The sequence below is a fragment of the Capra hircus genome, chromosome 6 (assembly GCF_001704415.2).
Source record: "Capra hircus breed San Clemente chromosome 6, ASM170441v1, whole genome shotgun sequence".
Taxonomy (NCBI): Eukaryota; Metazoa; Chordata; class Mammalia; order Artiodactyla; family Bovidae; genus Capra; species Capra hircus.
In genome coordinates this window covers 34,021,052-34,037,065 of record NC_030813.1, presented here as the reverse complement: position 1 = coordinate 34,037,065, position 16,014 = coordinate 34,021,052, and the positions used below count along the sequence as shown (strand labels likewise).

The 16,014-nt window shown below is 35.4% G+C and overlaps 1 protein-coding gene across 2 annotated transcripts in view; it reads left to right on the top strand.

Moving 5' to 3' along the window:
* The window catches only part of CCSER1 (coiled-coil serine rich protein 1), a 1,465,340-nt gene that overhangs the window by 987,618 nt on the left and 461,708 nt on the right, over positions 1 to 16,014 (top strand). For both annotated transcript variants that reach the window (XM_018049307.1, XM_018049308.1), the window contains exon 10: positions 864 to 908. In XM_018049307.1, coding sequence (XP_017904796.1) covers positions 864 to 908 — 45 coding nt within the window. The remainder of the gene's footprint in view (positions 1 to 863; positions 909 to 16,014) is intronic.

The following is a 16,014-nucleotide window of genomic DNA, read 5'->3' as shown; positions in this document are numbered from 1 at the left end:
AGTCGTGTCTGACTCTTTGAAACCCCATGGACTGTAGCCCATCAGGCTCCTCTGTCCATGGGATTCTCTAGGCAAGAGTACTGGAGTGGGTTGCCATGCCCTCCTCCAGGGGATCTTCCTGACGCAATAACTCAAGTTTCCTGCATTGCAAACATATTCTTTATTGTCTGAGCCACCGTGGAAGTGGAAGCCCTTTATTGGGTTTAGGGGAGGGAGCAATTTGTTCCATTCTCTCGCTTTCTAAATAGCAGTATTTCTAGGGAGGTTAGACAGATGGACAGACTGACTCTAGTGCTACAAGCATATTTTGCAATAGGCATGTGAAGAAAGAGAGAGTCTTCTCCCATTTAATTATTCTTAGTATTTATTGGGGATTTAAAGTGAATCCCTCCTCTTTTAATGTAAAAAGCAGTTATGATAATAGAAGATGAGAAATATTTTCAGGAGACAAAATTCTGAATATTTCCTAGATGATCATCAGTGCTGCAAATGAAGCTAATGCTTTTTATCAACCTTAACTCAGATCTGGGCTCCAGTGTGCCAAGTGCAGAGCAATAGAATAAAAGCTTACTATCATAGCAGATCCTTTTAGATTGTGATTTCACTGAGGGATGGACAATCATTACTAAAGAAAAACATGCTTTATATTTTATTTTTACGTAATGTCTTGGGATTTAGCATTGAGAAGTGCATTGATATCACATTTGAAGACTTAGTTATAGACATTATCATATGTATGAAATATTAATCTGCCTTCAGATCTTCTTTGTTAAATGAATTGTTTCACTTCAAATTTCTCACTGGTACTAGTACTTCTTCTTTGCCATCAGTAATATATGTATTTTTTTTTTTTTCTCTTTCAGGGTTTGAACTTGAAAAGGTTGGAGTCAGTACAAGGAGGGAGAGAGGTAAGAAAATCAAAGGGAGAGGGATGGAGAAGAAGAGAAAAGGGTTTCAGTGTTACCGTGGTGGGTGGGTGATGTTGACTGATGCTGACGATGTTAAGGATGATGGGGATGTGTTGAAAGGGATTTTGATAACCTCATTACTCTGGCCAAAACACATTTTACACATGTTTATATAAAAGAGTTATTTGTACTTGCTCCTCTGAAACTGAAGAAAATATCCTGTCTCCAGTGAGGTAAGTGTGTTGTTTCTGTTAAAGTGGATTTTTTAAAGCAGTAGGGCCCTCTAGACAGGGCAGAAAAACCTTTTTGAGCAAAGATTTGATGCAATATTTAAAGTGATTTACTGAAAGATAAGCATAATTCTAACAATGAAAACATTTTATGGCGTCTGTGATTCTTCACTCTGGTGTCCAAGGGTTTTGGCGTGTGCTGCTAGGTGGGTGTGCATTGTTTGATGGTGTGAAGTTGCTCTGGTAAGACTAGTGATTCTAAAATTTCCTTTAATTAGTGTCTACTCTAGATGCTTTATACAGAAGGGAAATTTTTAGTAGTATCAAACAGAATATCATATTATGTACATGATATATATTATTATCTAATTTTAATTAGATAAAATCATTTTCAGTCTAAATGTGTAAATGCTCTACTTTTCTCTGTGACTCAGATTGCTGGGTGTAATGAGATGGTGGGATATTTAATTCAGTAAATCAATATTTTCTTGTTACTCAAAAGGTAACTTCATTTTTGGTGATATTTACAGAATAATTTGGGTCAAAAGTGAAGACACTTAGTCTATATAATGAGAAAATAATGTAACCCTCCTCCCCATCTGTGGTTTCTCTTTCTGTAAAAACATATTTCTTCTGTATTTAATGCATGGTGTTTGCCCCTCTTTCTTTGCTCTTCTAATTTCCAGTTGTGTGTTTTTAGTATTTGGCATTTTAGTTCCTAGTTAACTGTCATGTAGGGCCTCTTTCCATTTATTTGCTATTTCTATCCAGAGGAATCTGTTCCTTTAGAGGGATGCACAACAGTAGGGTCACATTGGCAAAAGAGCTGGGGAAGGTGAAATACAGTTAAATCTCTAGAGATATTTTGTATTGTAGGAGAGTAGGTAAAAGAGACACGATCATCAGTGAAAGCATGTACTGTATAAGAAAGATCTCAGAGCCATGTACAGGTTTGTGAGGGTAACTGCTGTCTGTCAGTTGGAACTAAAGTGGATCTTGTTAGAGAAAGAACTCAACCCATAATGTTCTAAGTGAAAGTTCATACCTATGCAGGACAGTGTGATTATTTCTGCTGATTCGGTGTGTTTGAGGACGTACAGTTTCAGCTCCTCACCACTGTATTCTAGTCTGAGAGCAATTGTGTGTCTAAAGAAGGGAAACTCAAATCCATGTAGCCTTGTGATGACATTGCTAAATGGCAGCAAAAATCATTTTTTAAGTTAAGATTTTTTAGTTTTTTTCATGTTATGTTTAAAAGCTTAATGACTGGCTTTTACTGAGAAGAGTTGCTGTTAAATTTTATTGCTTATTTTTTATTTCTTCTGATTTTATTTTTATTATAAATATACTTATGGGTAAGGAACATGTCAATAATGTATTTTAAATTAGAATTTTTTCTTGAAGGTATTTTGTGGTTTGTGTGAAGGCCAAATTTTTAGTGACCTACAATTTAATATATACATCTGCATTGAGGGGACAACCTTGATTTGGGCCTCCATTCTTAGGTTAGTGGAGTTATTGTGAAGAAGGTAAGATCAGCAAATTAATGAAAGCATTATTATGTCTTCACTTGAGACCTCCTATCCAAGAATGAAAAGTCAACTACTAAAGTCAAAACAGCCACTTCACTCCCTGTCTGGGCAATATTGCATTACTTGGGCTTATTTCTAACACAACCTAACACTCACCTCAGTTTTCCCTATGATTATAAAGTCTAATCCATTCTATGGTAAGACACTTTAGGGAGGTATCAGACAAGAGGAGAAGTATGTCGTGAACACTGTTAATCAAGTTTCAGTGGTAAGTGACCTATAAATAAGAGTGGAATTCCTTAAGAGTGTCCTGATATCCCTTGCTTATGAATTGTGACAGGCATCTTTCTGATTCCTGCTTGCTGTGTTCTGTTACATGTGTGCATTACAAAGATGTATATATAAAGTACTTGTGATTGTGTTAAATTGAAATGTATGGATTTGGAAAACTCTTACTCAAAATACCCTCTTAGAATTTTTCATCCTAATGCTATTGTGATTGATGGAGACAAAATGACAATGATTACTTCTTAAGATGAATTAATTTATTTTAGTTCAAATGACAGATGTTCCCAATAGATGTTGATGGATGGGATACTAAGGGCCTCTTACCAAATATTTATAAGAAGGTTTAAGAAGTGTCCTTTAAAATGTTCTATTTACCATTTGAGAGTTTGCATGGAAAATTGAAGCAGGCAGTAATATGCTGTTTAGCTAAGTGGTAAATATTATTAAAAGGCTAATTACTAGACAGGAAGGCCAGATTTGAACACTACATGCTGTATAAAAATATAAATTAAGAAGAGTTGATTAAAATACAAATTTCCTGAAGGAAAAAGGGATGAGCAGTACCTAAATTGCTTGTATTGTTGTAAAACGTTTGAAAACACATATTAGCTGTATTAAAAATAGTTACTTTTTTAATGTATAAATGCGTGTAATTTATACATGCATATAAATTGAGGATGCTGATCATAATAAGTAATAGCAAGGTTGTTTAAAAAGGGAAATTAGTGGAATGCTGTGTAAAACGTCATTGCATAACTGATATTACTATCTGAGTGAATTTCCTGCCTCTTGTGGATCTTATAACTCATATAAAAATCCTCAGTGAAATTTCATTGGATATGACATATAGATAAATCATATTTATTTCCTTAAGGAAACTCTGTTCTCCTATATACAGTATTTTTTACTGTGAATTGTAGATAAAACCAGGTTGCTATCAGTTTTCCTATAAGATTGTATACCTTTGATAGCTTATGGTGAATGATGTCAGATTCGTGATCTCTGAAGAAGATTTTTGCTTCAGGACTTGGGACCAGCTTGATCACTCAAGAGCTTTTGTGTAGCAGAGTTTTATTATAGTGAAAAAGGGACAGAGAAAGCTTCTGACATAGACATCAGAAGAGGGATGGGGAGGACCACCTTCCCTAGTCTAAGCAAGGGAGTTATATACTTTTTAAATTGGTTGTTACAATAAATCAAAAGAATGTCTCAAGGTTGTAAAAATTTTACCAGACCCACTCCCACAATTTACATTTTAAGATAACAGGATTAGAATTTAACAATAGAAAGATTTTACCAGATCCACTCCCATAATATGCATTCTAAAATATCAGGATCAGTCAGAAGGTTTTCAGGAAGGAGAAACTGTCCTCAAGCAGGATACATGGTTATACAATCCTTAGTACAGAGTTTGAACTGAGTTGTGTAATCATCAGTTCCAGGCTTAAAGAAGAAAATGTTTTATGTGACTAAGACTAAGAAATGTAGAGGGAAAAAAAAGACGTTTGTCTTTTCCTCCTCCTCGAGAATTCTAGACTTCTGTCTCCTTCTTTAAAGCCCCAGACCCCTTTCTCCTCCTTGGGGACCCAGGACTTCTTATCAACTTGCTTAGGAATTGACTCTCTCACCTTTGTTATTTTAAATACTAGTATTATATTTTCCAAAGGACAGTTTTTGTTAACTTGGTAAAGATTCATATGCACCTGTGTATGTGTGCATGTGTTTGTACAAAATAATTTTGAATGGCAGGTTGTCTTTTCTACCCTTCCTGAAAACTACCTGACCATCCCTATTCTGAATATCTTATATCTTATATCACAGGGCTTCCCTTGTAGCTCAGTCGGTAAAGAATCTGCCTGCATTGCAGGAGACCGAGTTCGATCCCTGGGTTAGGAAGATCCCCTGGAGAAGGAAATAGCACGGTATCCTTGCCTGGAAAATATCATGGACAGAGGAACATGGTGGGCTGCAATCCATGGGGTCGCAAAGAGTTGGGCACTACTGAGCGACTAACACTTACTTATATTACAAGTCTGAATATACATGATAAGAGACTTTATATGGATAAAGAAAGCTGTTATGGTTTGAAATCTAAATCAGGATTAAGCATTTAATTTTAGAAATTATACTTAATGTTGCAAGCTAAGCTGAGAGACAGTGATTATCAGAACTTTTGGATTGTGGCTGTGTTATTGGAAGTTACAGAAATTCTAGAGCCATTGATGCAATGGAAATAAAGTGCAGGTTTGTAATGAGCAGGAATAACTTTTACATAATTGGCAGAGCTCAAATCTCCCAAAGCAATGAACAGAGTAAGTAGAGATCATGTTACCTTCCTTCACCTGGAATTCTGAAGAAGGATTAATATTGATACACTTGAACATTTTAAATAAGGAGTTTTATATTCCTATAAGACAGATATTGAAAATGCTTCTTAAACATCTGAGAGAAAAGGAACACTTTCAATAATTTCTAGATGCATTCCTTAGAGCCCCCAAATTATAGACACATGCATCCTTTTATGAGAAAAATCCCCTGTTGTGATTTGAAAAATGATTTTCAGTTTCAGTTGGTTACACAAGAACAAAATAATAGATTCTAACGGACACATAGTTAGGAAACAATGGACATACCAAATCATTAAAAGCTGATTTATGAATGTGTTACTCTCATGAAAATTATGGACATGGCTTACAACCTACCCGCTTTGTAATTCAGAATGCTTTATCAACTTTCTCTTTCGGACTATAATGTTCCCAATCCTCTCTTTGCCAAAAACCATAACTAGGAAATTACAGATGATATGAACTTCTAGCATGTAAACATAATAAATCAGAGATATTTGAAAAAGGTAGAAAAATAAAGTGTTTAGTTAAAGGCTAATCCCACAAGCCTACTTTATATTTAAATGTATTAATCATTTGAAATAATAATTCATGATTTGCTGCTTATGTAAGGTATCACTTGAGCATACAATATTCCTAGGGAAATTTATTCTGATAAGTAGTAGATTGTATGCCTTTGCTAATCTAATTGGATAGGCTTTGCATTGTGTGTCCCTTCACATATTACATATTTCTACTTGAAGTAAGTCATTTTATTTATATTTTTAATATAAATTTATTTATTTTAATTGAAGGTTAATTACTTTACAATATTGGTTTTGCCATACATCAACATGAATCTGCCACAGGTATACACATGTTCCCCATCCTGAACCCCTCTCCCTCCTCCCTCCTCATACCATCCCTCTGGGTCATCCCAGTGCACCAGCCCCAAGCATCCAGTATCATGCATTGAACCTGGACTGGCAATTCATTTCATATATGATATTATACACGTTTCAATGCCATTCTCCCAAATCATCCCATCCTCCCCCTCTCCCACAGAGTCCAAAAGACTGTTCTATACACCTGTGTCTCTTTTGTTGTCTCTCATACAGGGTTATCATTACCATCTTTCTAAATTCCATATATATGCATTAGTATATTGTATTGGTGTTTTTCTTTCTGGCTTACTTCACTCTGTATAATCGGCTCCAGTTTCATCCACCTCATTAGAACTGATTCAAATGTATTCTTTTTAATGGCTGAATAATACTCCATTGTGTATATGTACCACAGCTTTCTTGTCCATTCATCTGACGATGGGCATCTATGTTACTTCCATGTCCTGGCTATTATAAACAGTGCTGTGATGAACATTGGGGTACACGTGTCTCTTTCAATTCTGGTTTCCTCGGTGTGTCTGCCCAGAAGTGGGATTGCTGGATCATATGGCAGTTCTATTTCCAGTTTTTAAAGGAATCTCCACACTGTTCTCCATAGTGGCTGTACTAGTTTGCATTCCCACCAACAGTGTAAGAGAGTTCCCTTTTCTCCACACCCTCTCCAGCATTTATTGCTTGTAGACTTTTGGATCACAGCCATTCTGACTGGAGTGAAATGGTACCTCATTGTGGTTTTGATTTGCATTTCTCTGATAATGAGTGATGTTGAGCATCTTTTCATGTGTTTGTTAGCCATCTTTATGTCTTCTTTGGAGAAATGTCTGTTTAGTTCTTTGGCCTATTTTTTCTTTGGGTCGTTTATTTTTCTGGAATTGAGCTGCAGGAGTTGCTTGTATATTTTTGAGATTAGTTGTTTGTCAAGTTGCTTCATTTGATATTATTTTCTCCCATTCTGAAGGCTGTCTTTTCACCTTGCTTATCGTTTCCTTTGTTGTGCTGAAGCTTTTAATTTTAATTAGATCCCATTTGTTTATTTTTGCTTTTATTTCCAATATTCTGGGAGGTGGGTCATAGAGGATCCTGCTGTGATGTATGTCGGAGAGTGTTTTGCCTATGTTCTCCTTGAAGAGTTTTATAGTTTCTGATCTTACGTTGAGATCTTTAATCCATTTTGAGTTTATTCCTGTGTATGGTGTTAGAAAATGTTCTAGTTTCATTCTTTTACAAGTGGTTGACCAGTTTTCCCAGCACCACTTGTTAAAGAGATTATCTTTTTTCCATTGGATATTCTTGCCTCCTTTGTCAAAGATAAGGTTTCCATAGGTGCATGGATTTATCTCTGGGCTTTCTATTTTGTTCCATTGACCTATATTTCTGTCTTTGTGCCAGTACCATACTGTCTTGATGACTGTGACCTTGTAGTAGAGCCTGAAGTCAGGCAGGTTGATTCCTCCAGTTCCATTCTTCTTTCTCAAGATTGCTTTGGCTATTTGAGATTTTTTGTATTTCCATACAAATTGTGAAATTATTTGTTATAGCTCTGTGAAAAATACTGTTGGTAGCTTGATAGGGATTGCATTGAATCTATAGATTGCTTTGGGTAGTATACTCATATTGATTCTTCCAATCCATGAACATGGTATATTTCCCCATCTATTAGTGTCCTCTTGGATTTCTTTCACCAGTGTTTTATAGTTTTATATATATAGGTCTTTAATTTCTTTAGGTAGATATATTCCTAAGTATTTTATTCATTTCCTTGCAGTGGTGAATGGAATTGTTTCCTTAATTTCTCTTCCTATTTTCTCGTTATTAGTGTATAGGAATGCAAGGGATTTCTTTGTGTTGATTTTCTATCCTGCAACTTTACTATATTCATTGATTAGCTCTAGTAATTTTCTGGTGGAGTCTTTAGGGTTTTCTATATAGAGGATCATGTCATCTGCAAACAGTGAGAGTTTTACTTCTTCTTTTCCAATTTAGATTTCTTTTATTTCTTTTTCTGAAGTAAGTCATTTTAGAAGTTCAGCCTCAAAAGGGAGAATGTTCCAAGAATCAGATCAATGTTACCTTATATTTCAAAATAATTTATTTACCTGAAATAATAGGGATCATTAAAAGTGAAACAAAATAAAAATTGCCATTGATTTATTTTTCTATTTATAACTTAAAATTATTATACAGGTTATTTTAGACCTAGGTTACTGCTTAGGTTAAAAGCACTTGTTACTGTTTCTCCTAGTTCCAATAGACCACTGGAGGGAATTGTTTTGAAAACATAGAAAGGGAACAGAATATGTGAATTTTAAGAAAAGAACTAAAATTGAAGAAAATGTGTTGTATCTCTTGGAAATAAGAGCAAAAAGTGATAAAGTCCCATTATTCTCTTGAAAGCTAATAATCTATATAATTTGAAATTATAGACAACTACATTTCTTTTATAGCTTGGTGAAAATCTTCACTGAGAAACAAATCATGATTGCCAGTTATCTTTAGTAATTTTTCTGCAAAATTTTCTACATTTGTGTGTTTTCTTTATTGTTCAGCATTCAGAATAGGGTGGTTTCACTTTTGTTGAAATTTAACTATCCCGTTCTTGGTTGATATAGAGGTTGTAGAATAAGAGATTCTTTTAAAGCCACAGTGATGACACAATCTGGGGGAGAAATATGTACTGGCTAATATTATAGTCTTCTTAGAGCTATAAAATCTATGGCAAAAATAACTCTTCTTTCATAATGAGAATTATTCAATAGTTCAGTGGCCATAATTTGTCACTAAGGCATATCTGATTTACAGTTCAGTTCTGAGATCAAGAGACCTCTTAAGGACTCAGTAAAAAAAAAAAAAAATCCCTTTTTTTCCTCCCTTTCTCGGAATTAACAGGTAATAAATGAAAAAAAATCTGTGTGCTTGTAAATCAATATTTAATTGAAAGAATTACACTTTAAAGACCATAATGATTATTTCTATTTCAAAAATTTTTAAAAAGGATAAAATGAATTAATATGGGTAAAGCTCTTTGAGCAGTGCCTGTCACCTAAGAAGCTTGCAATACACGACAACTGTTACTATTATTTCTATTTATTTTTCCTTTCATCTTTCCTTCTGTCAGAGGCAATTTGTGTGTCATGTTGTTGAGGGATTTTACTGTCTACACGAACTATCCAATGCTGTGGCAACCAGTGATATCTAAAGCCTAGCCTTAGGTTTTACATCTCAAATTGGTTCTCAGATGACAAATTCTTGACAGGACAACACATAAAATATACTTTGAATCTGTCATTGAATCTCAAAAATTCTTAAGTCCATATTACATATGAGAGAACATTTTATTTACCTTTTCATTTATAGCATTCTTTACAGAAGGCAGTATCTAAGCACTGCAGGTTTTATTAGCTATTTTTCACATCCTATGTTTTCTATATTTCATCCTATTTTTCTTCCATGCTTATAGACCATTGACATTTTAAGAAACTATCCAAAAGAAGCTTACTGGTTAAGCAAAACCAACCTTATCACTCTACTTTTGTAAGCAAGAATACATTCTTAGTTTTATCTCAAATAAGGAAATCAAAATCCATAAAAAGTGCACACTACACAATTTTTAAAATCTTTCCTTTAGAAATGTTTAAGTGATTATCTAGATTAGAGATGTATATACATAGTGACAGAACAATTTTTCTTAACAGAAGCAGAAAAAAATAGAGGAAAAGAGAAAGGGGAGAAGGAGTCAGCTTTGGACAAATGTGAAACCATCATTATGGAAGGAGAAAAGAAGTCTTAGATATAGGAAACCCATTAGCACACACTTTGAGAGCCACACAAGAGTATAATCAACAAGTGTAAACAATAATTTGAACTCTAATGAATTGCATGAAGCATCAATACAACAATTAAGTTCCCCCAAATGGACTCTACAGTTGCAGACATATTGGATGGAATTACACCAACTAGAGAGATAAGCACATGAGCTAAAATAGAGAACAATCAGAAATTTGATCTAGAGGGCCAAATAAACTGAAAAAAACCAAACCCACATTAATATTTTTCTTGGGCAACTTCCTATTTTAAGAACCTGGCTAAAGACCAGGTGAGGAACTTAAACTCCCTAACTCTGAGCAAAATGAGACTAACTGGAATCAACCAAGATAAGACTGGGGAAGATCCTCACAAGATTTTGAACAAATGCTCAGGTAAAGTTAGTCTAAAGAGAATCAATCCAACAAAACCTAACTCTAAGTAAGCACTCCAGCCTCATGAATGCTCCCTTTATTGACTCACAATAGAAACCATGAAAATAGTCAGTCATGTTGTAAGTAATAGAGCAGGTGTTTTCATCTAGAATAAGAATTTTCAAAAAATTTATTACTAAAATTAATTCTCATTCCTAGGAAGCATAAACTCTGCCAAAAATAACTTAAAATTTAGACCAAATGCAGTGCATACCTCACTGTTGCTGTCAGAGAGACTCCTAGATGGAAACTTCAGTGATCTTGGAGGAACAGGTTTCAAGCAGAGGAGTTTAAAGAGGTTGCACAAGGCTTTCACTGGGAGTTCTCATTTATCTCCACAATTTTTGACTATTTATCTGACAAATGACTACAAAGAAAACAACTTTTGATTAAGCAAAACTGAGTTTGTTAGAACTACTGGCAAGAACAAAAGAATACTACATTGTCAAAATTTTAATAGGTGTCTAAATGAACAACAGACTGGTTCCAAATAGGAAAAGGAGTACGTCAAGGCTGTATATTGTCACCCTGCTTATTTAACTTATATGCAGAGTACATCATGAGAAACACTGGGCTGGAAGAAGCACAAACTGGAATCAAGATTGCTGGGAGAAATATCAGTAACCTCAGATATGCAGATGACACCTTATGGTGTCATCTTATGGCAGAAAGTGAAGAGGAACTGAAAAGCCTCTTGATGAAAGTGAAACTGGAGAGTGAAAAAGTTGGCTTAAAGCTCAACATTCAGAAAATGAAGATCATGGCATCGGTCCCATCACTTCATGGGAAATAGATGGGGAAACTGGAAACAGTGTCAGACTTTTTTTTTTTTTTTTTTGGCTCCAAAATCACTGCAGATGGTGATTGCAGCCATGAAATTAAAAGACGTTTACTCTTTGGAAGAAAAGTTATGACCAACCTAGATAGCATATTGAAAAGCAGAGACAACAAAGGACCTTTGCCAACAACGGTCCGTCTAGTCAAGGCTATGGTTTTTCCTGTGGTCATGTATGGATGTGAGAGTTGGACTGTGAAGAAAGCTGAGCACCAAAGAATTGATGCTTTTGAACTGTGGTGTTAGAGAAGACTCTTGAGAGTCCCTTGGACTGCAAGGAGATCCAACCTGTCCATCCTGAAGGAGATCAGCCCTGGGATTTCTTTGGAGGGAATGATGCTAAAGCTGAAACTCCAGTACTTTGGCCACTTCATGCGAAGAGTTGACTCATTGGAAAAGACTCTGATGCTGGGAGGGATTGGGGGCAGGAGGAGAAGGGGATGACAGAGGATGAGATGGCTGGATGGCATCATTGACTCGATGGGCATGAGTCTGAGTGAACTCCAGAAGTTGGTGATGGACAGGGAGGCCAGGCGTGCTGTGATTCATGGGGTTGCAAAGAGTCGGACATGACTGAGCAACTGAACTAAACTGAAATGAGGATTTTAGGGGAGGATATTTAGAGGGTGTTTACAGGCAGGATGATTTAAAAGCAAGTCTTACGAGGTAAGTAATAGGTCAAGATTAGGAAAATTAGTCAGATTTTATGACACTCTCTTTGCATTAATGTGCACAACAGGGGAAGTGAATGGAGATTTTGACCTCAGAGTTTCGAAATGCACTATATTTTCCTCATTTATGATTATTTTTTCCAGAAATACTTGTATACAATTAAATTTGTAATTTTAAAGTAGATTTTATAAGAAGATGAGGACTAAGAAAGATTACTGTAGAAAGATTTTGACCTTCTAATCAGTAAAAATGTAGATATCTGCTCTTATAAGGCACATATATTATTTTTAGAATCACAAACCCTGGAGATGTTTTCAGTTGACAAGGCAAAAACAAATTATGATTTTTATTTCACAGCCTTATATTTTTATTTGAAAGCAGTCAAACGCGTTGAGATCTTTGTGCATTGCTGTTTTGACTTGTGTATATAACCTATTATGCAGTTATTTTTTGCCGTTTACCTATGTCAGTTATAAAAGGAAAATGCTGCTGCTAAGTTGCTTCAGTCGTGTCCGACTCTGTGCGACCCCAGAGATGGCAGCCCACCAGGCTCCTCTGTCCCTGAGATTTTCCAGGCAAGAACACTGGAGTGGGTTGCCATTTCTTTCTCCAATGCATGAAAGTGAAAAGTGAAAGTGAAGTCGCTCAGTCGTGTCCAACTCTTAGCAACCCCATGGCCTGCAGCCTACCAGGCTTCTCCATCCATGAGATTTTCCAGGCAAGAGTACTGGAGTGGGCTTCCATTGCCTGCTACTCCATATAGTTGAATTGATTCAGCCTGCTTTCATCAGGTAAGTATTTATTCATAAATAAATGAGGAGATGTATGATTCCTTTCTTATTGTAATTATGAATAAAAGTCATGTCCATCTCAAAAATATACAAAAGATAAACAGTTTTATTATCTTGATATTCATCTGGTACTTAGTAAGAGAATTTCTTTCCTATTTATATTTATGGTTTCATATAGAACAAACAATCCTCGTGTAAATGTTCAGTTGTTGGCTTTGTTGACTAACATATTTAGAATCTTATAAACCTACAATGATACCTCACTTCCTCTCTTCTCTTCTCTGAAAACCTTCCCTGCCTTCTCTCTGCTTAAAACTAGATTCCAAAATCTCTTTCCGTCCTTCCTTCATCCCTCCAGTTGAGGACAATTATTTAACATATGTCCATTTCTGTTTACTTCCTGTCCTCATACCCACTTTGACACAGTTTTCTGGACACTGATGCTCAGTCAGCGCAATGGAATAGGAACACTCCTGATTAGTTCCATTGCTGCCCTTTATAGTTATATCATAGGACCCTTCAGTTCCTTATCAGTGATCAACACATTGTTGTCTAGCATGTAATGTAAAAGTTTTCAATAAGTTTGCCAGTAACTGATATAGTAGTGTACTTATGATATTTTGGTGCCTAAGTAATACTATACTAATTATGCTAATGAAGCATTATATAAACAGTTGTTTTGCTTATATTAAAAATGTCAAGACTAGAGTATTTCAGACTCATACAGATAAGAGTTGTGTTCAAAATAATAGTTGTAAGTAAAATTGCTATTGCTTACTATAGTAGTTTGCTAGGTCTGTCATCACAGAGTACCATAGACTGGGAAGCTTTAACAATGCAAATTTATTTCCTCACAGTTTTGGATCTAGAAACCCAAGGTCAAGGTATCCATAGGTTTTGATTCTCTGAAGCTTTACTCTTTGGCTTGCAAATGGGTGCCTTCTCCTTGAGTCCTCGGACCTCAGTCACAGTGGTTTGGCCCACCCTGATGGCCTCATTTTATGTTAATTAGCTCTTTAAAAGCCCTATCTCCAAATGCCATTTCATTCTGAACTATTGGGAATTAGGATATCAGCATATGAATTGGTGGGGGGGGGCACCATTCAGTCTATGAAACACACTAAAAGCAATACAACTGTACAAATCCATTTCCCTCAAAATATAAGCTTTCTCTTTGCCCTTTTCCTATTTGCTGTGGTCCTCTTCGCATCTTGTCTCTTAAATAACTTAAAAATTTGGTTAAATTTAAATTTCAACAACAAATATCAACAGTAAAAATGAATAAAATAACCCATGTAAATAATTCTAATACCCCAAATGCTCTGAAAACTGATTTTCCCTTACCAAAGAAAGACTCTAAAAACCTAAAAAATAGAGTCCTGTCTTTTCACAATGTATTTAAAAAAAAAAAAAAAAAAACTGAGTTACCTCAGTCAGTAAGCACTTGGACTGTAAAGAAAGCTGAGCATGGAAGAATTGATGCTTTTGAACTGTGGTATTGGAGAAGACTCTTGAGAGTCTCTTGGACTGCAAGGAGATCCAACCAGTCACTTCTAAAGGAAATCAGTCCTGAATATTCATTGGAAGGACTGATGCTGAAGCTGAAACTCCAGTACTTTGGCCACCTGATGGGAAGAACTGACTCATTGGAAAAGACCCTGATGCTGGGAAGGATTGAGGGCAGGAGGAGAAGGGGGTGACACAGGATGAGATGGTTGGATGGCATCATTGACTCAATGGACATGAGTTTGAGCAAACTCTGAGAGTTGGTGATGGATAGGGAAGCCTGGCATGCTGCAGTCTGTGGGGTTGCAAACAGTCGGAAATGACTGAGCACCTGAACTAACTGACTGAAGCACTTGTCACAACAAACTTTTGAAATAGCCACTATTATCATTTGTATTGCAAAGAAGAAAAATTCAAAACAAAAATGGTTTAAATAACTTGCTTAAGTCTTATAATTAGTAAGTTGGTGAAGCCAGGATTCTAACCTAGGAAATAGGTTTGAGCAAAAATTTTGCATTACACTATGACTTATAAGAAGAGAAGTTAATAGATTTACTACAGCTGATTATTTGGACTGTTTGAATTTCTCATGAAAGTTATCTAATCTTAATTGCTAAACAACCATATCCCCTCTCTTTCTCTCTGTCTTCTTTTCTAACTTGTTGTATTAGATATTATCTCATCCAAGACCAAGACCATAATTTCTCTTGTGTTTCGGTTAGCAAATTATTTGACTGCAAAAAATAGAAGCCTACTTAAAACTTGTCATTATAAATTGAATACTGTTAGGTGCATCCATTTGCAAGGAATATTTCTTGATCTTTTGGAAAAATGTATAATCAGTTATTTTTCTCTGTTACCTAATTTTACATCATTCTACTTTTTGTGTAAGTTATCTTCTCTACTTTTTTTTTTTTTTTGGCATATATTTTGTCTCTCTTGGTGGTGGTGGTTTAGTCATTAAGTTATGTCCAACTATTGTGACCCCATGGACTGTAGCCTGCCAGGCTCCTCTGTTCATGGGATTCTCCAGGCAAGAATACTGGAGTAGGTTGCCATTTCGTTCTCTCTTGACTACTCCTAAATGATGATCTCAGCCATCTACTCAGGAGCTGGACAGTCTCTTCTAATGATAGACAGTGTGGTCTAATTTCCCCTAGCTCATCTACAAGGTTCAATTAAAGTATAGTTATACTTCAGCAACAGGAACTAGGATAAGAAAAATGACTTTTAAAATATTTGTCTTTTTTCCTTTTATGATATTCAAATGATAAAAGCACCATTTAACTCATCTTTTGAATTTACCACTCGGATTATGGTAGAGTATTCTCATGATCCAGATGTTCTCCTAAAGACAGTTGAATTAGAAAAGATACACTAGTAGTAACCCATCTAGAATGAAGGTCGGGCCAATATTTTCTTCTATTATTTTAAAATCAATAGGGATTTCTTTAGTAAAATACAAAATTTATCTGAAATAAGCAGTTTGCAATTTTCCTAGGGTCAGTCTTCTTAACACAGTCCTGATAATCATGGCAAAATTAGCTTCCCAATTGCCCCTCTCTTAATCTGTTACATCTAGAGGGTGAGTCTTAGTTTCACTGATCAAAAGAAACATATCCTATGAAGGAAGATAAATGTTGCTGATATGGTAAATTAAAAACAGTCTCTATGCAGATTTATTGATCTAATGTATATCTAATCCATTTTATTTATTAAACCAAATCATGCCAATATGTGAATCCTGAACATTAGCATGACCTGTACTTTTCTTTTGTAGGCTAAAGG